This window comes from Budorcas taxicolor, chromosome 13 (assembly GCF_023091745.1).
Source record: "Budorcas taxicolor isolate Tak-1 chromosome 13, Takin1.1, whole genome shotgun sequence".
NCBI lineage: Eukaryota > Metazoa > Chordata > Mammalia > Artiodactyla > Bovidae > Budorcas > Budorcas taxicolor.
Window position 1 is genome coordinate 38,098,195 of NC_068922.1, and position 25,691 is coordinate 38,123,885.

At 45.4% G+C, this 25,691-nt stretch overlaps 1 protein-coding gene and 1 non-coding gene across 2 annotated transcripts; both read right to left on the bottom strand.

Moving 5' to 3' along the window:
* Positions 1-981: 981 nt before the first annotated feature.
* On the bottom strand, positions 982-25,611 carry SNX5 (sorting nexin 5). The gene is made up of 14 exons (XM_052650811.1): positions 25,537-25,611; positions 25,208-25,285; positions 15,017-15,121; positions 13,874-13,984; positions 12,922-13,043; positions 11,348-11,471; positions 10,529-10,624; positions 9,301-9,406; positions 9,142-9,217; positions 8,140-8,179; positions 7,955-8,041; positions 5,827-5,986; positions 2,862-2,947; positions 982-1,714 (listed from the first exon to the last, which is right to left on the bottom strand). Exons 2-14 carry the CDS (start codon positions 25,256-25,258, stop codon positions 1,664-1,666), a joined length of 1,215 nt encoding a protein of 404 aa, XP_052506771.1. The 5' UTR covers positions 25,259-25,285; positions 25,537-25,611; the 3' UTR covers positions 982-1,663.
* Positions 19,547-19,782, bottom strand: LOC128058930 (small nucleolar RNA SNORD17). Its single transcript, XR_008200531.1, has one exon. It is a non-coding gene; the product is annotated as a small nucleolar RNA SNORD17 (small nucleolar RNA).
* Positions 25,612-25,691: the final 80 nt, after the last annotated feature.

Sequence of the window (25,691 nt, forward strand, 5' to 3'; positions counted from 1 at the left end):
AAAAGTGAACACCTTTTGAATGGCAACAAGGAATCACTTGGCTCTGTCCGTGCTGAGGGGTGTGGGGGTGGGAGCCTGTCCTCTCGGCACCCAGTTCTCCTGGCCCCTGGGGAAGAGCCCAGGTTTGCAGAAAGGCAGTAATGGCTCCAGACATGGGGTGAGAGGCGATAGGACTAGAAATGCCCCCACCCACCCAGAACCTCATAGAGCTTCACGACCAGTGAGATGTTAGTGCAGAAGGTAAACACAACACATTACCTTGAGGGGCACCTAGTGTAAAGCTCTGCTGCACTACAGACCTGGCTGGCTCAGAATGGGAGCCCCTTGAGCCACCAAGCATGACCAGAACTTGGTCCCCAGCATCCTGGCCGCCTTTACCACACCCAGCAATGGCTGTCCAAACCCTGGTTAAGCCCTGAGGCAAGGTGGGCCGGCAGCCACAACTCATGGGTCCAGGTGCAACCCCAGACACACCTGAGTGTTGGTTACCGGGATGCCAGGTGAGGACGGAGACACAGTTAGGAACCCAGACTGTTTAAATCAACAAGAGCAGGAACGACTTGTGTCCAGGCCTGTTGAGTAAATTTTAGCTGCACAACTGGCTGGGAAGACAAAACTTCAACATCAGTTTAACATTTGTTCAAAACCAATGTCTTACAACCCCCACACCAGTTATAACTGATTAAGACTGCTAAAAGCAGTGGGGTGGGTGAACTTTCTTACAGTCTCCAAGTATATCTTTCAAATAATTATAAAAGATGTAATAAAACTTCAGAGGTGGAAATCTGGCAGATACCACCTCAAGGCTCAGTGACGGATGATGGGGCAGACGGACCCTTATGAACAGGCCTGTCCCCTGAATGTGAAGATGAGAAGAGAGGCCAGGACAGTGCCAGGCAACTACCCCACCACCCCAAAGCTGGGCTGCAGCCTCGACGCACTGGGCCTGTTTCCCCCAGAATCACTCCACAGACAGGAGAGCATGGATTATTTTATTGGATGCTTTATAAAAAGTCCAAGCACGCACATACTGTGCCCCCACCAGGAAGGGAGGGGTTCACATTAGTTGTTCTTATACCCTTAAGATAAGCCTCTCCCCACAAATATTTGTATCCCAGCTACAAAAATGGAGTTGCAAAGGGTATATATAAAGATACGGTATTTTTCTTGCTCTTGTTATAGTACAAACAGCTGAAGGTGACTACCGATCTGTGAGTAAGAAAGGGGAAATCACTTGACAAAGGGATGGAATGTCTGTTACCTGCAACGAGTAGCTGACTCATCTGCCATTAACAGGTACCTACCCTAAATTACAGGGACACGGGCACATGAAACTTGAGATGACATGTGCGGGGCCCTTGCTGATTACACTCGCTCCAGAAGGCACGTGATTCCGCACCCCTTCTTCATTACTACAAATTAGAGGAGAACCCAGTACTTAAGATTCTACCCACTGAGGTATTAACTGCATCAAGATTAGTTATGTCCAAGGAGCATGCAATAGAAATATTTTTAAACCAACATGGTTAAGTGTTAAGATCTTTAGAAATCAAAATATGTATTCACATAATTTTAAACTGAAGTCAAGATAAATCAAGTCAATCTTCTGTGGTAATGATTTGAGTGCAAGTGATGCTGGCTTTCTTCACATTCAGTCCTTCACTCAGTTGTTCTTGAACAGGTCGATGCAGCTTTGCAGGAGGGACACGTTGTTCTGGAAGAAAGGAATCCAGTGAATGCTCCAGACCTCCCACCTCCAAGTCACCTGAGCTCAGGCCTCAGCCCCACGGACGTCTGGGCTGGTGCTAGTTTTCCATGCAGTGACACCTGAGCCACAAGTCCCCTCACCCTGGTCACTGCCCTCAGCACCCTCACCCCACGCCCACCCCAGGTCTGCTCCCACTGTAGCCACGCCACCCCACTCATGTGGCTGAACCTACACGCGACATAAATGAGAGGTCAAAGGCCTTGGAAAGACTGGATAAAAAGTTGCTAAAAATCAGTTGTGGGTGAGATTACAAATGATGAATATTCACATAGGACTTGGCAGGATATGTTTTACAAAGTTTTCACTTCAAAGGATTTCAAATAACTTAGAATACTCAGAACATTATGTATAGATGACATACAGACGATACTTTAAAACTCAATTTAGAAGGTCAGATATGGTAGGACTTAAAGAACCAAGTGAGGAAACATCTCTGTTGTGGTCAAAATAAAGGAATTCAACACACCACAGATGTCCAGTCTTCCTGCTTTAACCAGTGCAGATGAGCAATGACACTGACCCAACCGTCCTGGACCAGACAGCACCCTAGGGGGTCAGGATCAGCTGCACCCAGCAACCACCCAAAGAGCTTCGGGCCAGGGTACAAAAACCCTGAAGAGCTCGGGCAGGACTCTAACGTGCTCCAGCACTGCTCTCCATCTCTTCTGAGCTAAATTATCCTTCACACAATACATATATAAGGACATTTTTCTTCCTTTTTAAACCAAAAAGGAATTAGTAACAGAAGTCTAAAGTTAGCAAATTGGCAAATTTAAGCTTGCAACTGCTATGATGGCTGCTTACAAATTACTAGGACAAGCCCTCCACAGCATGGCCCACAGGGCGTCAGGAGGGAAGCAGGGTAACTGCCACCAAGAATGCTCTTCTCACAAAGCAGCTTTTCATCAAGACTACATTTCAGATTTCTGGTTTGCAGTGGAAAAAAATACTCCATCAAGTGGCTCCCATCCACCCACAGGGGGGAGTAAGACCACAAAGCCAGCCCCAACTGCATGACGATACTGAAATAGTGAATTGGAAGTTAATTTGAAAAACACCTTCCAAAGCTGACTTGTGTGAAGATAAGACTTACCCTGGCATGCTTTATTTCCAGTTCAGACATTTCCATTAGATTCTTCCTGAACGCTGCCACTCTCTTCCGCTTGAAATTGATTAGCTCTACAAAACAACGTTTACCAAGAAAAACTGAGCAATTTCCGTCTTTAACTTCCATACCTCATTTTCACAAACAAAATGATCTCCAGAGCTCTGGTTCCCACCACACCTCACCTTTCACTTCTCTCTGCCATCGGAACACACACCTGACATGGAAACTGTCCCTGAGCACCTGGGGTTCCCTGAGCTGAGCTGCTTGGCCTTTTCCCTCCAGGATGCAGTGTGTGTGGTGAGTGGGCGGGGAGGGGGCCACACTGACTTGCAGCAAGGGTCTTTTTATGGGTTATTTTAAACTTCCTTTGATCAAATCCCCCTCAGCCTCAGGGGGTGCTGAGGGTCTGAGAAGTAAACTCACACTCTCGAACCTTACCTACACAGCACTGAGTAGAAAAGAAATGTCACGTTAAGAGCCACGTAAAAACTCAGAAACATATACTGACGTTGATGACAGTAGTTCAGACGTTATCAGGCTGGTTGTGCAGGACGTCGTAATAAGCTCTCCTCCGTCCCTCCAGGACCAGGCAGAACTCAAGAGACACCTATCCGTCTCCCAGGACGCCTGCCCACCATGCTGCGCTGGTCCAACAGCTCCCATCTAGTCAGCCACAACTTTAGAGCCTCAACCTCGGGCCACGAGGCTGAGAGCCCCTCATCTTGGTACCCTACAGGACGCTGCACTTTTACAGGCAGTACACCCAGGCTTATCAAATGCCATCAGCACAAACCTTCCGCAACAGAGTTTGGCCTAAACTGGCACCATTTTAAGAAAAACACAAAAATTATCAAAGCCACTAACTCTGGTCTATATAGTTACCTGAGATTTCAATGCAGTAGCTTTGAAGTGTCCTTTTTCCTTATACATTTAAATTAGCTGTTTTTTCTTTTAAAGCTAGAGTTTTACTTTAAGTACAGGGCAGTGAGGAGGAGGTGCCTCTCCAAAAGAAATCCCAAGGGCAGCCGCATGGGTGTGTCCACAGGCCACGAGCAGAGATTCTGCACAGAGGAGCCCAGTCCCTCCCAGGGAGGGCCCCACGGTCCTGGCCAGACTCAGCCAAAACAAAGGAGCAGAACCCTCCAGATCCACGGAGGAGGGGAACGTTCTGAGAGAACAGTCTTATGATGAGATATGGATTTTACATGGAAACCTAGAGTTTTGAAGGGGGAGGGTGTCTTGAGGATAAATCCAGTACGCAATCCACCGTAACGCACATTCACATTCTGTAAGACCACACTCTTTCAACTTTTGCTCTGCTATGTTCCACAGCCCCTAAGAGCTTCACGGTAGTGAGATCCCCTATGGAAAAGACTACCTATTACACTTATGTTTAATGGAAACGGTATGCCATCTCCCAATAAAGTTATAAAACTATGTTTTATCTTCTTGTTTTTGACATGTGGAATCTAAGTTTCCTGACCAGGGACTGAACCTGTGCCCCCTGCATTAGAAGCATGGCATCTTAACCACTGGATCACCAGGGAAGTCCTAAATTATTTTAAAAAGCCCATTATCCAGGAATGGTAGAGGGCAAGAAAGAACCCTGGAGATGGACCAGAATTGAGTCACTATCATGGACTCATGATCCCTGAGGAGCAGGTGTGTATGCACACACCCTGACACTTCCTCACTGTCAGTGGAAGGGTCTAGGAGAGGCAGCACCCCAGAAGCAACGGGCACACAGTGTACTCAACATGGGCTCCTGGAAGAAATGGTGATTTTCAGGGCTGGAGCAGAAGTCTAAGACTAAAACAGAGTATCTAAACGCTCAAAAATACGGGGGTGTCATAGCACACGCAGCTTAAAGGCATGCCCATGGGCTCACTCTGGACAATATAAGCACCAAAATAGCTCAATACACTGAAAAATTTTAAAACTTCTGGAAAATAGGAATCCAGAAGTCTAGTAAAAATGATTTTAAAAAAGTAAGGGAGAGAAGGGAAAGCTTGTGCTAATAAAGGATAGACAGCACTGAAGGCTGGCCTGGAAAGGAGGGCTGGAGTGCAGGAGAGACAACTGCCTCTGGCCACATCCAGGGAGGAAGGGCGATGCCCAGTCTCAGTCTCCTACAGTCTGTTCATCAGCAGCTTATAGGATAAAAAAGTCAAGTACACAGTGGACAAACCCCTGACCGTGTCATCAAAACACACAGATATGAGGGGATGATGGACGCAACAAATCCTCAAATGTGATGCCCTCAAAAGGACACAATTACACAGCACCCAGAACCCAATCGTGAGGAAATAGACCAAACAAAAGTGAGGGACATCTATTAATATTTGTAAAAAGAAATCAGTCTTCCAAAAGACAAATGTGATTTAAAACAAACAAACAAACCAACCAAAAAAACCAAACTAAACCTGAGATGTGTTCCTTCCAGGTTAAGGGAGATTTTAGAGTGAAAACTAAATGCAACCCACAATGGTAACTGCATTGCAGAAACATAGCCAAGTTTTTACAGATAAAACAACTAAGGATATAACTTAATCTCAAACAGTTAAAAAGAAACACCCAGATGTGTTTATAAAATTACAGTAGGAACTCATGAACGTGTGCAGGTGGCACAGAGGACATGTGCGCATCCTCTGCACCATTTGGACAACTTCTCTCTGTAAACTTTTAAAATTGTTTCCCAATGAAAAGTGAAAGTAGGGACTTTCCTGGAGGTCCAGTGAGCTAAGAATCAGCACTGCAATGGCGGGGCTATGAGTTGGATCCCTGGTCAGGAACAAGGATCCCATGTGCCGAGGAGCAACGAAGCCAGCCAGCGTGCCACAACTGGAGTCATGTGCAGCCACGAGATTATCTCACATCCTGCAATGAGGATCTGACAGAGCAAATACAAATATTTTTTAAAAAGAAAGCAAAAAGAACCGGCCTCACTCACCTTCTTTTGCAGATTCAGAGAGCTGTTCAAACTTCTGGCAGCATTCCTGCTGGTGTGTCTCGGCCAGCTTGACATCTTTGCTCTTTAACCGGGCCTTATCCAGGGCTTTATTTGAATTCTCATAGTCGATGAGGGCTTTGGTGCGTCGGTATAAGAGATCCTAGAAGGCAAATCAACAGACATGATACATGGTAGTTAAACCTATACTGAAGAATCTCTAGAACAAACAGGAAGACCATCTAAAGTCTCTAAGAACAAGACAAGTACCTTGGTTTACTGCCTGAAAGGTCAGACGGCAGCCACCTCATGTACTTCCACCCCTTAAGATCTCAACATGAGGCAGGGAAGGGCAATTAATTAATGCAATGTTGAGTCTTCCCAGACTTCTCTACATGCATCAAGAGAAGGAACCAAACAGTGATGACCACAGGGTTATTTCCCAAAAGAAAACATGTCAAAAGACTAATCGCTTAAAATAAAACTAAACTATGGGGAAAAGAAGTTCTACTTCCTGATGACCTTTCCCCATTAGCTTAAAATTTTATGCTGCCTAATTTAGTACATTTCATATAAAAATCATTATCAACAACCTCAGATATGCAGATAATAATACCACTCTAATGGCAGAAAGTGAAGAGTAACTAAAGAGTCTCTTGATAAGGGTGAAAGGAAGGGAAAAAGTTACCTTAAAACTCATCCAAAAAAAAAAAAAAAAAAGGTCATGGCATCCGGTTCCCAGCACTTCATGGCAAATAGATGGGGAAAAAGTGGAAACACTGACAAATTTTGTTTTCTTGGGCTCCAAAATCACTAGACATGACTGCAGCCACAAAGTTAAAACATACTTGCTCCGTGGAAGAAAAGCTATGATGAACTTAGCATATTAAAAAACAGAGACACCACTTTGCCATGGTTTTTCCAGTAGTCATGTATAGATTTGAGATTTGGACCATAAACAAAGCTGAGAGCCGAACAATTGATACTAACTGTGGCACTGGAGAAGACTCTTGAGAGTCCCGGGGACAGCAAGATCATCAAACCAGTCAATTCTAAAGGAAGTCAACCCTGAACATTCACTGGAAGGACTGACACTGAAGCTCCAATACTTTGGCCACCTGATGCGGACAGCCAACTCAACGGAAAAGACCCTGATGCTGGGAAAGACTGGGGACAGAAGGGGGCAACAGAGGACAGATGGTTGGATGGCATCACCGATTCAATGGACATGAGTTTGAGCAACAGACGAATGTGAGATAGTGAAGGACAGGAAAACCTGGTGTGCTGCAGTTCATGGGGTCGCAGAGTTGGACATGACTTAGTGACTGAAAGATAATGACATAAAAATAATTTAAACATGTCGTTAGGACAGTGTAGACAGTGAAGAATGCGTGTTCCGTTCCCAAATGTCACTCTGCTTACACTTCATCTTGCTTTTGGTTAAGCGATGCTTCATGACTCAAAGGATGCAGTGACAACTACAATTCAATAAAAGAACACAAACCCCAAAGCCCTTCCTGCCTCAGAAAGAGCCCCTTAGGTGTATGTCCACTTATGTCCCCATCCAGCAGCATATTAACTCCCCAAACTCTTATCTGTCTGTATTAACTCCCCAAACACTTATTGGCTCCAGGCCCCTGAAGAACACACACTAAGGACTTGGTATCACACCTAAGAAGGCACATCACTGAGAAGATCTCAATCGAAGATGGACCTGGGAGACACACACACCCTCAGAATAGAACGAACTGAGAGACTAACTCCCACAAATACCTGAGGCACAGAAGACCCAGCCTGACCTCCCCTCCCGAGCAGTGGGCGCCCAGCCAATGAGCTTCTGCTCGGGACCAGCGCCCTCATGCCAATGACATGCCTTCCCAGACTCTCTGTCTTTGCACTCCTTGCCCCAAAATACAGCCCACTCCAGACCTTCAATGCAATCTCCTGTGGCTTCCCATGCAGCATGCAATTCCTCTGCTCTTCCTGAATAAACTGGCATTTGCCTCAGTTTACTTCTTTACTTAGGGTGACATCACTTACATGAACGATCCTAACAAATTCCCATCTCCCTGCATTTCTAACCCAGAGAATGCACTTGCATCACCAGGCCCTGTTTGGGAGAAGCCCTCACCTTGGCAGCCTCTATGTTGAGCATGTAGTATCGCAGGAGCTCTGTCAGCTTCAAGTCTTCATCTGAGGAGACTCGACTCTCCACTTTCTGTTAAACAACAAAACAAAGCAAAGGCCACCGTCATCTAAGCAGGAATCTACAGACTATAAAATGTATACTATGAAGACCAGCGTAAAAATCCTTACCCTAAGTTTTTCAAACAGTTCAGCCACCTTCAACAGGTACCTGCAAATATACACAATTCTGACTTAAGGTCTTAAATACACTACCACCCACTAGACCAAGCCTAGTAGAACAGTCAGTCATTCATGGTAACAGCTGGGCAGTGGCTCCAGGACCCAGCCCCACCCTGCCCGGACCCTAGAATCCAGATGCTCAAGCCCCTGACATAGATAATACATGCACATCCTCTTATATATGTTAAATCATCTTTAGATTACTTCCTGTGCCTGATAAAATGTAAATGGATGCAAACAGTTTTAAGTACAATGTAAATGCTATGCAAACAGTGGCTGATGTGCAGCAAATTCAAGTTTCGCTTTTTGGAACTTTCTAAAAAATGTTTTTCTATCTGCAGTTTCTTCTAGTTTGCAGATGCAGAACCCATGGATATGGAGGGGACCAACTGTACCATCTCATACCAGAAATAACCTGAATAGAGACAGTGAAAAACCTCACTCAGTGACAAATCCAAACAAATTAATCAAACCACCCGGTGGTTCAGGTGATAGAAATCTGCCTGCCAACACAGGAGACAGCCCCTGGTCTGGGAGGCTTCCACATGCCGTGAAAGGGAAACCAAGCCCGTGTGCCACAACTACTGAGGCTGCATGCCTAGAGCCCTGAGCTCCACAACAAGAAGTCCACGCACCATAATGAGAACAGCCCCAGAGCAGTCAACGATTAACTTAAAAAACCACGAAAACAGACACATATATGTCTAACAGCAATCAAGTCCTTGACAACAGTTACCACACTTGGTACAGAAGTGCCCTGAATTCCCTATAAATGGCTTAGAAGTACTCCTGTTTGGAGGGTGTATAAAATGCATGCTGGAGACCATCCACCCTCAATGGGCTTGTACTCAAGACAGAACTGAACTATGCAGCCCTTATCCATCATACTCTTAATTGAGCAACAGTTTTCAATTAGGGGATGAGAGAAAATGTCTCCCAACAAAAACTTACTTCTTGATGACTGTAGGCTCCTCTAAAGCCAGACTATGCAAGCAGGCTGCAGTGTGGATATAATCATCTGCGACATCTGTGGGAACAGGGACAGCCCTTTCATGTGAACAGAGCTGGCACTTGAGCAGAGGTAGGGGGCTAGTGGGTGAGTGCACTCACTTTTATGAGATCTGGTCATCCTGTCAGCCTTTGCACAGGAATCCTTGATCCTGTTGTAATAGTTGATGAGGAAAGTCTTCTCTTGCTCAAAAAAATCATCTACCTCCTAAAAGGGAAGGAAAAAAAGTTTCAAAGAAGCAAAACTTCTACATAAGGATATATATTTTATATTTTAAAAATAAGCTTGGGCATAAGAAGTTTAACCTCTAAGACCACGGAAATTTAAATAATTTTTAAAATTAACATTTCACACCAGGGATTAGCAAAAGTGAAAGGCTGGCAAGAAACATCGAGAGAACCATTTTGAAGAGCCACTTAGCACAGCCCAGTAAACCTTGCTGACCTCCAGCAGCAATTCCACTAAAGTGGTGGTCCAGCTAGGTCTTGCTACCTTGCCTTAGATACCTGCATTTCTGAAACATGGCCTGGGATGCAATACTGGCATCTGGGGGGCACTGACCAGGGATGCCGAACACCCCTACTACAGACAGGTATCAGCACACCGTCACCACCGCCCAGAGACAGCCCAAGAGCTTCCAAACTTCTGACAAGGCCTGTGTTACCCACATCCTAGTCTCCTTACTCAAGACCACAGGTGGCAAAATCAGACACCAGACAGTAACTGAGGAGCAAAGAAATAAACCACACCTAGGACGCTACTGAGAAACTTGGACATCTATTTATGTTCCAGAACAGCACTGTCCAACAGAAATAACGTGAGCCAAACATGCCACTTAGAACTTTCTACTTAGCAGCCACAGTATAAAAAGAAACAGGTAAAATTACTTCTCATATTTTGTTTTCTTCATTACCAAAGGCCTACAAATACAGTGTGTAAACAAAACAGAAACCTTGGTCCCTTAATTACACCAGGGCACCGCACTGGTCAGGTGCTCAGCTCCACACAAGGCAGGGGCTGCAGGGACGCGCAGCTGTGGAGAGCAGCACCAAAGACTGGCCACGTAGCTTATGTTCTTAAGGATAATGGAGTGTCGCTTCCTTACAACAAAAACTGAAGCGTGAGGCTCTTATCCCTTCTCCTGGGAAAGAACAGGTATTTTGGGAAAATGAGCCAAAGTTCAGTAAGTTGATAAAAATTACCAAAACTTGAAAATATTTCCATTTTGAGAAGCTAATACCATTTGTTTCACAAATACCTATTCTGAAGAAAGAAAAGGTCACCTATTTACACAAAGAGAATTTTCTTAAACAGCTAGAAGCCACTTACTTTAACTCCTGAAAAAAGAACTTCATCAGCACTTTTCACCACACTTTTAAAAAAGCCACCAAACATCTCTTTAGTATTTTTTCGCCTGACACTTAGCTGAAAAGAAATTCAAAACAGTTAATGGTACATGTGTTTTCCATCAAGTTCTGAACACATCTATAGTAACTGTTCACTAGTATAAGCACACCCAAGACACCTTAAACCCCATTGTAACAGCATCTAAAATATTAAGCAAAACAACTAAACCTAAGGACAGGTGATAATTCTATGACTCAGGAGGTATTCTGAAAAACTATCTATGCGTCAAGTCTTGTGTGTGAGTGCTCAGTCATGTCTGACTCTTTTCGACCCCGTGGACTATAGCCCACCAGGTTCCCCTGTCCATGGAATTTTCCCAGCAAGATACTTAAGTGGGCTACCATCTTCTACTCCAGGGGATCTTCCTGGCCCATGGATTGAACCAGAGTCTCTTGCATATTCTATGACTCTGGAGATACTTCGAAAAACTATCTAGGCATCAAGTCTTGGTGCCCTTAAATTCTGGGTAGAATTGTTATGCTATTATTCATTGGTTAGAAGACTATGAGGAAATTTGTAAGTCAGTGCTTGACTCATATATAATAAAGAAAAAGAATGTATCCTTTTAAGGCAACCATGTCTCCTTTCAATGAAAAAAACAAATGTGGATCAACTTTCAAATAACCCCAAAATTAACTGAAGGGGTAAGGAAAATCCAACTCTGAAAGTCAGTTTTTCAGAAACTATGTATTTTTTTGTACATTGCAATTAGATTGTGGAAATGGAATTAAAATAACTTACATCTTGATCATATTCCAAGAACACGTGGAAGTTGCGGTCCTTACTGAGAACAGGGTGGGAAGAGAGCCGCTGGAGAAAGACTTCGTGTGAAGACACTGTCTTCTTGAAGACAGCAAGGTACTCCCTGCAACACAAGGCACACAGTGCCGCTCAGCCCACCACCCAGCACCACTCCTGGGCGCCAGCGCACTCCCCCACCGCCACACACACCACCTGAACTGGCCCCAAGCAGCCTGGCTTAATGCAGCATCCAGCTAGGTAATGAGGAAGCTCTAATTTGGGAATTTTTGGAACAGCCATGGAAGGGGATGGAGCCGGCAATGGCAGCCCACTACAGCACTCTCGCCTGGAGAATCCCAGGGACAGGGGAGCCTGGTAGGCTGCAGTCCATGGGGTCGCACAGAGTCGGACACAACTGAAGCTATACGACTGAGCGACTTCACTTTCACGCATTGGAGAAGGAAATAGCAATCCACTGCAGTGCTCTCGCCTGGAGAATCCCAGAGACGGAGGAGCCTGGTGGGCTGCCATCTATGGGGTCGCAGAGTCAGACACAACTGAAGTGACTTAGCAGCAGCAGCAATGGAAGGGGAAGTGGCATAACCAGAGTTGATGGACACATCTGTCAAGCCCAAACCCACGTGCAATTACAGCACACAATGGCTTCTTTAAAACCAGGACAGTCCTTTAATTCTGCAGCCATGTACACAGCCATGAGTCTAACAAAGCTGGGAACTATCAGAAATTACAAAGTGGCTTCATCTCAACCTACACACTCTACACTCAACAGCAGGAGACCAAGTCTCCAAGTTTGGTGCTCTATCCTCAGAGCTGCCCGTGCAGGCCTGGCAGGAGTGTGAGCCCGAGCCTAGCTCACCTGGGCCTGTGGCAGCATATTGGCAAGAACTGCTGAAATGGACCCCAATGAATAGGAGACGGGCAAGAGGAAGGAGCAGGATGATAGTTCGTGCAAACCTCCAACTATGGCATAAAGAATCCATTTTTATTTCAAAGAATTACAATCAGATTAAAGTAAACTTCTTGCAGACCTGGACTTCTTTCACGCCATCAATGTAGCCATTGTTAGAATGCTTCCTTGTTAACAGTACTTGCTACAATCTAATTTCAACTGTATTTCCAGTAAATAAACGTCAGGGAAGAAAGCTTTTGTACATTACAGTCTAAAGTTTAGTTCTTCACTTTGCCAGACCAACATTCCATGACTAGCATTGTTTACAAAGAGAAAAATTAGTCTAAACAGTATCACCAGGTGGTTCAGTTGCTAAGTCGTGTCCGACTCTTGCAACCCCATGGACTGTATGTAGCCTGCCAGGCCTCCTCTGTCCGTGGGATCCTCCAGGCAAGAATACTGGCGTCGGTTGCCATTTCCTTCTCCAAGTATCATCAGGGAATCATCTAAAGACCAGGCCCCCATACCCCCATGCAACTCACTGACAGCAGCCATGCCATTCATTAACTGCTACACTTGAAAACCTTAGCTGGCAGATTCTCTTTGCTGTACAATGTCATTTTTCTCCTCAGAAGACAGGGCCCCATCAAGGAAAGTCACTTACGCTTCTAGCTCTTGCTTCATCTTGGCAAATTCTTCTTTCGTCATTGACCCTTCACCCTCTCCCAGCTTCTGCATCTTCTCTCGAGGGCCATCGAAGTCAGGCTTGGTCGGCGCCGGCGGGATCTGCAGGCAAGGTACTGACTTCCTGAGCACCCTCACGGCCCACCCCTCACCCCACAGGAGGCGGGGGAAGCAGGGCTCTCTGAAAGTCAACTGTGCTTTCTCTTACCCTCGTTCCTTTTGGCCATTTAAAAAAGAAGGGTCCTCCCTACAACTGGGCACTCACTTTGACATCTGTTCGGTTAACAGCTTAACAATTTATAAGGCAAACTGTATATCCTGCTGCAACTATCTAATTGATATATTACAACCAAGGCTAAAATAAAACCAATGAAGAAGCACCATCCAGGTAATAATCTCTGGACTCACAAGTAATTTTTTAATTCCAGGACAAAAGATTCTAATTTTGCATGAGCATTCTTAAAAGCTTCAGTACTGATTTTAACTATTTGGCCAGATTCTTGGCCTGGCAGGTCAAGCCACATTTCTCTGTCATTTAAAATCAGCTCTCTTTCTGTAGCCAGGCATCAACTCTCCACAGCTGAGCACAAAGACAACTGCCTTCTCAGCAGACTACACACACCAACCACCACCACCACCAGGATCAATTCAACTCGATGGCTGAAAGGAAATGCCACACCCAAAAGTAGACAAGACTTTACACCACGGAAATGCTTACCCTTAGACTGTAGACTATAAAACTGTGCTTCTAACATTGTTTTCACTTACTTTAGACTTTACCAGTAACAGCTAACATATACTCTAGTTGACAGATGAACTCAGACTATTTTCACACCCATTATACAAAGTGGGTAAATCTCTCAAAACAAAATGAATACCAAGGTATTAGAAACTGGCTTCGATAATTATCTGATGATTCAAAATGCACTTACAATAAGCCCAGCATAGTCTGTAGTTTCAATAAGAGTGTCATGTAGCCACACAAAGTCTTCATGTTGCCTTGTAACAGAAAACTCTGGGCTCTGAAACGTGGGCAGTGTGGTCTGTAAAGAAAAAACAAAGTGACAGTTAACTACCATTTTCCGAAAAAGTGGTTTGGGTTTCATGCAGTGCACAATGGGAAAAACGCACAATAAATCATCTGGTTTTTAAGAGATCTAATAAAGAACAAAGTGGCAACACATGACCTCCCTACCACTAGGAAAGTCAGAGCTAAGATTCAATGTGTTCTTCAAAGAATTCTAGTCACACAACTCCACCTTTCAGCTTGACTCAAGACAGATATACGCACACTGCCTCCTGAGGAACAGGTATGCTAATCACGCACCAGGGCAGCAGAGAAACCCATGAGGGAGAGGACCTCAGGGACACACACGTGCTGGGGGAGGCACCCGCCAAAAGCTCTCGCTCCAAACGTCCTGCCTACGCCACTCTATCTAGACCTATACCTCAGTCCCTCACCTGTAAGATGGCCATCAGAAAAAATCATAATGGAAACCATGTCCAGAAAATCAGGTCCATGTAACCCCTTTAAAACAGTGCCTGGCATAAGACAAGCACTGAGTACACTTGACTAGCATGGAAGGAGAAAGGCTAAAAATGTTCCTGAAAGGGCTCTGAGAAGTTAAACTTTCTGTCATTTTCAGACTGGCATAGTGCTTTTGTCAAATTAGAAACCTGGAGGAGAATTAATACAACATGGTAAATCAGTTACACTTGAAAATGAAATTTTTAAAATTTGGAGAAAAAGTCTTGAATCATAACAGGTTAAGTGATGGCCAAGAACTGAGCAAAGATGGGAAAAGCAAGCACTTGCCACGCATGCAAATTAGAAACAAAGGTGGAGCTGTGCAGGACTGGTGTGCTTCCCAGGCAGAACATAAGCCCCACTCACACCAGCAGAGTGGGCCCAAGGCTCCCCCACAGTGCACAGGGCTGTAACAGGAGCAGGCATCTGATGAGTGAGGAGGGGCCTCCCTCAGGAGTGCTACCCTTCAGCAGCACTTCAGCTCACGCCCACTGTGGCAGATGTAACCTGGCACTGTTTTCACTACTGCAGTCATTCTGTCACTTACCTTGGTATGCACTGTAAATTTGACTTTATCTCTCTCACTGAGTGCATCAGGTATGTCAATCTGAAGCGAGGGATCAACATTCAGGTCCACTGACACAGATCTCAGCTGAAATACATTTTTTAGCTATTAGTCTCAAGTCCACTTTACTCCTAAAAGGCATCCTTCCAGAAATGGGGAGCTGGTAATAACTTTTAGCAATCTATCCATGGCCATTTAGCACAGTCAGCTGAGGTTATCTATTGCAACTGTGGGGACAACTGCTCTTCAGTGCATGGGTGCGTCCAGTGGAGTCCCATAATCTAAAAAAAGCAACTATGTGATTCTCATCTCATGTACATTACATACTTTGTATGAAAAATACATTTAACCAAATACTTAAAGAACTGTACTAAGAAAGCTTCAAATAGATAAAAATGAAATCGTGAACTTCCTACATACATGCCCAAATTACAAAAACATTCAAGAGGTGTTAGAAGCTGGGATAATCTAGAGACAGAAGGTACAAAAACAGTCATGTGGTGTGAGATCTTGGATGGAGAAAAAAATCTGCTCCAGAGTGGACCTATGTATATTCAGGGACTGTCTCAAGGAGATGAGAGATCTAGAACAGATGAGCTGTAAAAACCAACAAAGGTATAAACTATCAGAATTCCACTGTGATTACATATAAATAAAGCAGAAGGGTGAGTACTACCATGGAAACAAAAATAACTTATTTTTGTGAGCTGGAAATTCAAGAGGAAAATAATACTCAACTCCAATTTTGCCAGTTTTAAAAGAATTCTTTAAAGAAGTGTATTTTTTGGGAAAAAGTGGCTAAATGGCTTCTCTTAAAAAGAAAATTTCTACTATATCTAAAATATGGTAAATTCTTTCATTCTTAAGACAGATAGGCTGACAGTGGATCTGAAGGCCTGTCAGATGAGAAATTGCATGGATTAAGCATCTCATCCCTCCCCAGGCCCACAACTGTAAGCTGGAGCTGAAGGGAGGCTGCCGGGACATTCTGGGTTACTGAACACAGGAAGATGGAGATGCCAAGTGGAGACTGGACCTAAGAAGATGAGGGAACAGGGAATCCCAAGTATTTCCCTCTGAATTCTTTTCTTCAAAATAAAACCACCAAAGACAGGAAAGTTGGTTCCATCAAGTATAAAAAGATTAAATATATTTTCTAAAAATGTATGGGATTACTTCTTACTTCTTTGTAGTATCTCAGGAAGAGTCAGTACGTCCCGTTTTTCTTCAGCACTGTGACTAAGAAAAAAATTGATTGCAATAGCCAGAGTTAGCCTTGTAACAACAGCTTTCCTAGCTAGAAGAACTAAGCCTCATGTTCTTACCACCAGAACTTGATTTTAACATCAGCTATTTGTGAGACCACAACATACTTAACAGTTCCTGCCATGTCAACCTAAACATGTATTTCAAATAAATTCTTGATGACACCTATGAAATATTTGCTTGTTTGGCTTAATTTTCACATGTCCATTTATAAAATCTCTGCAAACAGAGATAAAGCTTCAAGGTCAGGGATACTTCGTCAGAGCTGTGACTCTGGCTCTTGACATTTCTGATAAAACCTCCCTCTTGATAATTCATGACTGGGCAAATACAGTATTCAGAAAGACCTCACAACACACACACAACTCACAATAGTCTGACTGCAGACAGTACCGGCCACCCGCCTGATCTTAATGTTTCTATGTGTCAGAATCGGTACATGAATAAAGCTGGTCTGGTTAATGGTGGAAAGAAAGGGCAGACCGGGGGCCAAGACTAAGGAGCATTTTCCTGAGCTCAGCAACACGGGTCACGTTTCCTGAGACTCTGCTGCCTCAAGAGGTCACAAATCCTGGCTTCCTCTCAATTTCTGAACATGCTGACAATTCCATCTAAGTGCTAAGCCCTATAAGCCAGCAAGCACCACCCAGCACTGCCTCCGGAATTAGGGGTGGAGCACCCAGGGGGATGTACATGGGCTCATCACAGCAGGAATCAAAGCTGCAATGGGCTTCACAGGTGGACGCTGAGGTCGGCCCTGTTCCCACACCTCCACCACACAGGTAACCCCAGACTTCTCACTGTTTTCCTGTCTTCCTTTCTGGTCAGCAAAGCTATTTCATTTTTTACTGTGAGATAGTGTGATAAGGCAGAGAAGGCAATGGCACTCCACTCCAGTACTTTGCCTGGAAAATCCCATGGATGGAGGAGCCTGGTAGGCTGCAGAGTCGTACACGACTGAAATGACTTAGCAGTAGCAGCAGCAGTAGCAGTGTGATAAGGACACAAAGTTAACAAAGCCCATTCGAGGTTGGAAAGACTGCACCTTAACAAGACATCAAGCACCCAGCTTCTTAATCTCACCCCTTAACATGATATAATACCCTTCTCCCACAGACAAAGCAATCAACAATTTAAAAAAATCTCACAACAGATAACATGAAAAGTTTGCATTTGGGCCTTAAGGAATTGTCTGAAAAGTAAGGTGCAAAATTCTGAGTATGCAAACCCTCACCAACTCAAAAACCGCCCCTATTCACAAGTCAAAGGAACTTCCTTGTACTGTAGCTCTCCAGACAAGGAAGAGATAAATCACAGAGGAGTAAAACGTTGAGAAATGTTTCAAGCGTCTAAGTCAGCACTGTATCCTCACTCCGGAAGTATCCAGTGTGATTAAAAGCTCAGCACTCCTTTTTCTGATCCATCAACAGAACCAACACCCCACAGTCCCATGCCACAGTACCTCCTAAATACATAAACCAACAGGGTGGAGGGTACAGGAGCAGGTGGCACGCCTCCACACAAAGCCCCTCTCACCACCTGTTCCCTAGTTTCAGCAAGAATCCGCAAGCTGCCTCAGCCCCATGGGACGCGTGTGAAGGGAGGCTTCAGAACCAAGTCTAACCTTAGGCATGTTAATTTTGTTTCTCATCCCCTTAGGCCACTTGTGAGAACCAAATTTAAAATATATTTACTCTATGTGGAAGGCAAGTGGTAAAGGACTACAGTGATCTTTGTGAGAAGAACAGGGAGTAAACAAGCATTTCTTCATTTGGAAAACAAAATTTTAACTGTTTTAAGAAATCTGGGGGCCTCCCTAATGGTCCAGTCGTTACCAGCTGGTGCTTCCACTACGAGGTGTGCAGATTTGCTCCCTGGTCAGGGAATCAAGATTTCACATGCCTCGTGACCCCGCAGAAAGGGAATCTGAATGCTTGATAAGAGAACTTGAAAAGGAGAAAAACTAAAACCAAACCCCTGTGCACTCCCTCACCTGTTCATCAGAGCTGGGGCACCTGACACTCCCCAAAGGATGGTCTGCAGAGTTCTGAGCTGCCAAGGACACTTAGGGTCTGGATCTCACACCTGACTCACTTGGTACAAGGCCAAGTTAACACCATCTGCAAAACTCCCTCTTCAAAAGGTGAAGCGGTTCAGAGATGGCAAAGAGTACACCTCTGTGGCTGGACAACACACAAAGCTAGATTCAGAAATTCAGAACCTTCTGTGGAAGATAAAAGTGTAATAAACGTTACCACTGGGTACAGACTCCAGTTTACGCTACTACCATAAGGCCAAATGACCAAAAAAATGTGAAGAAACCATCTCCACAGTGACTCTCATCTGCTAGAATGGGGTCTAGCTTAACATTACTTAAATCTAACCAGTTCTGTATACATGCAAGAAATATGCCAGCCCTGGTTTCCAGCTTAACGTGAATGTTACATGGAAATCGCCACAGGTAGAGGAAAAGCCTGCCTTTCACATTTAAGTGCCTCTCCCTTCTCTAGCCCCAGAGCAGAAAGCACCCAGCCAGCATGGGCTACACCAGGTTCTTCCCATCAAACTGATGCTCTCTGAAGGATGCTCCTTTGCTATCCCTTCACCTGACTGCCTAACATACCGAAGACCCCTACTGGGGACAGGACCAAAACCACAGGTAAACCCATGTAAGCAGCATGGAGCCATTATTTCATTTGGAAAGGGAGGGATGCCATGCCTAGTCCAATACACTTTAGTAAGGAAATAAATCCAAAAATGCTCTGCTGCAGAAAATCCAAATTACTGGATTTGCAGCAAGTTCTGAACGCAGACTCACATGACGCAGCCTTATGAAACAGACACTGCTCTGTCACTGTTTCCGCTCACAGGAAGGAAGTGTTCTGTAAGAAATTCTAGTATCACATCTATCTTTCTCCCAATTTCTCTTTATGGTTTTAGTTCTTCTGCCCTGAAGCTAACTGAAACCTGTCTGTGTTCTATGCCAGCTCAGCCCTGGAACACCAGTACAGGAAAAACTGAACTATGAACAACACAAGAGCTCTGCCCTTCCAGGCAGCACTGTAGCTGTGGTTCATCTCCTCCCTCCACTACTGTCTCTCCCCTCCCTGTAATTCCAGCCCTGCTAATATTGTACCTCAGTCTTCAAGGAACACAGAACCAAAGACTTCGAGAAGATCTCTCTACTCACAAACGTAACAGCTATGGAAAGTCACTAATTAAAAACCAGGTAAAGAGCTGCAGCAAGTGATCAGATTTCCACCACTCATCTTGGTGAGATGAGCCCACAGGGACCCATCCCTGCTGACACCAGCCATTCTTACCGGTAGTCCACCAACACACAAGCCGTCCACAGTAGAACACAGCAGACTGCAGGGCATTTGGCAACCACGTAACCCAGAGTTCCTAGAACAGGAACCCAGGCTTGGAAGAAGGTCAGTGCAGCGCACTCAGCGAATGGATAAACTGAATCATCATTTCACAAGGCTGCAAGCCCATGAGCTAGTCAGATGCCAAGATGGAACCAAAAAGAGATTAAGATGAATCATTGGCTAAAGTGAAATTCATTGAGAAATCCACCTAATTACAAGATATGTGGATTATTTTCAAGAGTTCACAAGGTGAACAGCTGAACTACAAGACCTATAAACATCTCCTAGCACAGAAATTCTATTGAGAATCAACATACCACTGCTACAGAGGATGTAGCTGCCACACACGTGTGCACACACACAGACTAGTTTCTTCCTTTCACAGCTGCTGCTGCTGCTAAGTCGCTTCAGTTGTGTCCGACTCTGTGCGACCCCACAGACGGCAGCCCACCAGGCTCCCCCATCCCTGGGATTCTCCAGGCAAGAACACTGGAGTGGGTTGCCATTTCCTTCTCCAATGCATGAAAGTGAAAAGTGAAAGTCACTCAGTCATGTCCGACCCTCAGCGACCCCATGGACTGTAGCCTGCCAGGCTCCTCCGTCCACGGGATTTTCCAGGCAAGAGTACTGGAGTGGTTAAAACCCTTCATCTACTGCTTCCCTGATAGCTCAAGTGGTAAAGTACCCGCCTGCAAAGCAGGAGACCCTGGTTCAATTCCTGAGTTGGGAAGATCCACTGGAGAAGGGATAGGCTACCTACTGCAGTATTCTTGGGCTTCCCTGGTGGCTCAGCTGGTAAACAAGCTGACTGCAATGTGGGAGACCTGGGTTGGATCCCTGGGTTGGGAAGATCCCCTGGAGGAGGGAAAGGCAGAATACTGCAGTATTCTGGCTTGGAGAACGACATGGACTGTATAGTCCATGGGGGTCACAAGAGTCTGACACAACTGAATGACCTTCACTTCACCTACTATTTGATCTCATGAAGTCTCCCTACCAAAAGTTCCCACTCTATCAAGTCCACAACTCTTTACAAAGCAGTCTTACTTTATGTTCAACCCAAGATCAAAGAGGAAAATTTGAGAAAAAAAATCTACCTTTACCACCAACGAAGATTACTCAGCAACATGGACAGAGCTGCCTGAGTTTAGGATTGTGTCGTCTGAGTTTGAGACACAAAAGGCAACAGAGAGAACAGAAGGCTGCCTGTTCCTGGTGGAATTCTTGTGTTTAGGTAAAGGTACCACACTTCCCAGATCTTTCAGATGTAAGTATTTTAACCTCATTTTATCACTCACCAGCTACCCGGCACCCCCCAGCACACATGTGAACTTTTTATGTCCTGCTGGCAACACTTGCATTTGTGCCCCATACCACGGGCACTATAACTAGACACAAGGGCTTGTGGAGCTACCCCTCGCAAACAAGTAAACCATAAACTCTTCTGACAGAAAACACGTACCACAGGTTAGCATAAGCAACTATTGAGAAAACTACAGTTTTCTCTCCAGACCATGTATCAGTGTCTGAACAGTTTACACCAAATGTGTAAAAAGAAAGAGGGGAAGTCAAGCCAAGGACCCAATGTCTGCACTGAAGGTCAGCTGCTCTTGCACCTTCACTCTTACCTATGTATTTATGTTTTGCCTTTGGGGTACGAGACAGTTGAGAAATTTCACTTTCCCCTTTTAGAGGGGGAAATCTCTTCGTAAGAGTTACTCCGTGGGGACTTCCCTGATGGTACAGTGACTGAGACTGCGCTACCCAGTGCTGGGGGGCATAGGTTTGATCTCTGGTCAGGGAGCTGGGCAGCTAAAATACATAAATAATCGTGTTTTGTGTTTTTTTAAGGAGTAACTCAATGGCTAGTTAGAAAACATACAGGTGTTGGGGGTGAAGTATCCTTTTCAGGGTGGGGGTTAAGGAGCAAGTTTCTCACAGTAATGTAAAGATACTTCTCAATTTAGACCCATAGAAAACAAATCTGCTATTCATGCAAGACAAGCTGTCCCAGCATCCCTTCCCTCTATAAAGCTGGGTTCACTGAAAGGTTGCTTCCGTAAATTCTACCTAACTTCACTGCCTGTGCCTGTCACCATTGGTCAATGGTACTATATCCTAATTTCCTCAAGCAATCAGGACAACAGAGAGCAATACATTTAAAAAGCAGGCTTTAAAACCACGTTCTACCCTGCAGCACAGTCTCAGTCAACTCAATTCTGCCCCACACCACTTTGGCATCAGAGCCTCAGGTTTCCACTGTCCAAAGTGACCGCGGAACTCCAACAGGCTAAGCGCAGCAGCCTTTGTAACCCTCCACTACCCAGAACCCTTCAGCATCTTTTGATCAGGTTCCTCAATACTGAGTGAAAGCTAATTCTATTAATGTCAAAGATAGTCGACAATGCTTATGTTTTATGCTATTTCTTTAGAATTTCTCAAACATCTAAAAAACCTAGAAACAAATTGGCACATTAAAGATTAGCCTCTAACATAAGCTGACCTACCCACCATACCATCTTAGAAAGTCTAAACTGGTGATTCTCAACCAAGACATCTGACAATGTCTGCATTTATTTTTGACAGCCACTAAGGAAGCCCAAAATGTCTGTCAGCAGTGCTCAGATTAAGAAACCCTGGTTCAAGCTGAAGCTCTACATTATTAGATCTTAGTCTTACTAAGTCTCATACCAAAGAACTCAGAGCTCAGAATCCAAAAAATTCTCACATAATCTCCCTGGGCCATTTCTTCCCACAGCAGATCAAGTGGGCAGATCGTGATCTGTCACGGTAATACTCACAAAGGGAGATCTTAAGACACTCTGTGCAAGTTGCTGATCCAGAACTAAGGCGTGGGCAACTCTGAGAAGTCATACTTCTCGAATTTAAAGTCGTGCCATAAACAGTGGAAAATTTCAGCCCACAAGAATCAGTTACTCTGGACTTTGCAGTATTGGTGAAAATTCAGGTTGTCTCTGTAATGTAAGTTATAGGACACTCCATCTAGGCTGGTAGAGTGGTGTCCCTACAGACAACTTCCACACATGTTAATTGCCTACAAACCAGAGCACCAGCAGGTAAAACATTAATGACTGGCTCTGAAAAGGAAAACACCATCCAAAGCCTAGGTAACCAACTAGTGAAGTTAAGGTGAAAGTAACAAGGCTAGGCTGCGGTGGGGAGCGGGCTTACAAAGCTGTGTACACTGGCACATTGACTTCAGCTCACTAACAAGAGTCACAAAATACCCTAGGAGACAATCAGGACCCACACTCCATTCGCCACAGGTTGGCAAGACTCACAGGATCACAACAGACACACAGTCTGTGGGTGGGAACCTAAGTGTGATGTTTAGAGGACCTTGACGTCAACAGGAGACCTGGAGAACATGCAAATAACTGGAGGCCTGAATATCTCAGGGGAACAAGGTTCTGCATAACCCAATTTTTCCCCCTAACCATTAAAAACTACAGACACCTTAGGATGTTGATCCAACCAGTGTATGTTTTGGCCCGGGCGGGGGGGCACCTCAGTACTGCACTAATTTCCTGGAGATGAACCTAATGGTATCAAAGTTTTAGTTAACTGTTCCAGGGGCTGGACTTGGCAAAACCTTACTTTTCTAAACTTAAGGACCATAACACAATCTTTCCCATCAGCACAGGATTAGTTAAAAACCAAATTAATCATGCAACTGCTTTCTGGGCAAGGGACAAATCAACACCATCAGCTCAAATGGAAACCACTAAATGGAAGCACCAGGCTACTGGGTACAGGCCAATTCTCCTGTTTTGCAAGCCAAAAATTCTGTAGACGGATTAAAAATCCTCGCGATCAACTATGCTCCCTGACTTATTAGTGGGGCCAACTTTGAAGAACCCCTATCCTCATGGAAATCCCTAAGCAGATAATCGCAAAGTTTAAACTTCTAATATTTTCAGCAAAAAAGCAAAATTTTTCAGTTAACTAACAACGCTGTATTACAGCAATGTAACTGTCTGCCCAAGATCTGTCCGTCTGTTATTTCACTCTTGTCCCATTTGGAACTCCCTTTTTTTGGTGAACATTAAAAACCATTTTAATGTTGGTTTCTTAAAAACCTCAGAGCTCAGTTGGTAAAGAATCTGCCTGCAATGTGGGAGACCTGGGTTCGATCCCTGGGTTGGGAAGAGCCCCTGGAGAAGGGAAAGTCTATCCACTCCAGTATTCTGGCCTGGAGAATTCCATGAACTATACAGTCCATGGGGTCGAAGAGGTGAACAAGCCTGAACTTTCACTTCAAAAACCATCTTAATCCACGTCACAGGACCAGTATCCCAGATGAGAAAGAAAAATGAAGCTGTGTTAAGAGTAACATTTAAGTTTCCTATTTCCTTACTTCTCCAATTAAAAAAAAAATCGGGGCAATAATTCTATATAGTCCTTTCCTGTAGTCACTAAAACCAGAAGGAAGTAGCCTTCACAATTCTGTCCTGCTGGAGGGTCAGAGGGTGGTGAAGGTACTTAAAACCAATCAGGGATATACAATACAAACAGAAAAGTCGACTGAATTTTAAACAGCAGTGTAAAACTAATTATGGGTCGAAAAAGGAGACGCAAGGTGAGGGATATCAAAATTTCTATTCGGTCACCTAAACTTCTAGAGAGAAAACTATCTTTGGAATCGTCTAGCAAAAGTCTTCTCAAGTTCCCACTTCTGGCTTTAGGGAGGGGGGAAAAAAAATTCTTTCAGCTTTGAAAGAAATAAAAACACCCCCAACGAAAACGCTCTCCTCACACTTTCAGTAACTAACCCAGCAGCGGTACAACCGTCACCTACTAGATGAAAAGGTCTGTCCAAAGACCTGTGGACCATAAAACGTGCTTTGGTTTCTAAAGCGATGACTTTCAGACTAAATCTGAGAGCACCTCGAGTTTCTAGATTACCGTTTTTCAATTTTCTGTTAGAAAAACTTTTCTGTTGACGGTTCTGCACAAACCGCGGTGGCTCACACCAACCCCTGTATTCTCCAAAGTAACTGGCCAAGACAGGACCAATAAAAGCGAAGACCTAATTCGATCTTTAATCGGCTACGGTGATAGGCATTTATTGCACTGGTTACCTTTTAGATCTCCAGATGCGAGTGGCAGGGAAGAATAATTTAACATCCACACACGTGTAAAGGGCGAAAAGTTCAGCTATTTGAGAACCTCATAAAATGACCCAAGTCCCGCAGCGGCGCACTGAGCGCTTAGTGAAGTTGCAGGGCACACGAGTCCGACTTCGGCCTGGGCGGAATTTCCCCAGAATTTCTGGAAGGGTGGGGGCGGTTCGGAGCTCCTTTGCACCGTGCAAAGTGGGTCTCACGTGCACCGCCGGGCTCCCCGGGGGAGAGCTGTGTACCGCACAGGCGCAGCGTGCGCCCGAGTCCCGGAGCGCCCCGGACCACGCGGAGGGAGGGCGGCGGGGTACCCTGGGGGCCCGTGAAAGGAGCGTGGGGCCCAGAGGCCCGGTGGGGCCTCCCGGCCCGGAGCCCGAGCGCGGCCAGGGCCTCACCTTACTGCGGTCCTCCTCCTGCTGCTGCAACACCTCGGGAACCGCGGCCATGGCGACGCGGGTCTCGAGCGGGGCCGCCTGGGTGTGCGAGGAGAGAAGAGGCTGGGCCGCCGCCACCGCCGGGGCGCCTCTCAGGGGAAGGGGCGGCCGCGGCCCCGCCTCCGCCAGCCTCCCTGCCCGACGGCGGAGGGAAGCCTCGAGATTCCGCCACCGTCCCAGCAGCCCCGGGAAAAGCGAGCGGCGCCCCCACGTGCTCCCCCAGGGCGTCCTCCCCCGTCCCCGCTGCCGTCCATCTTGGAGCCGGGCAAAGAAGCGACGTGGGAGCCTACCCTCGCTCCGGGCCACCCGGAAGCCGCCAACCGCAGGGCCGCCCTGGGGACGCGGAAGCCCAGGAGCTCTAGTAGCGAGGCGGGTCTCAAAAAAGGGCGCGCGCGCCTGTGCCGGAGGAATTTATTACTCAGCCAGAGCCCAAGATGGCGACGAG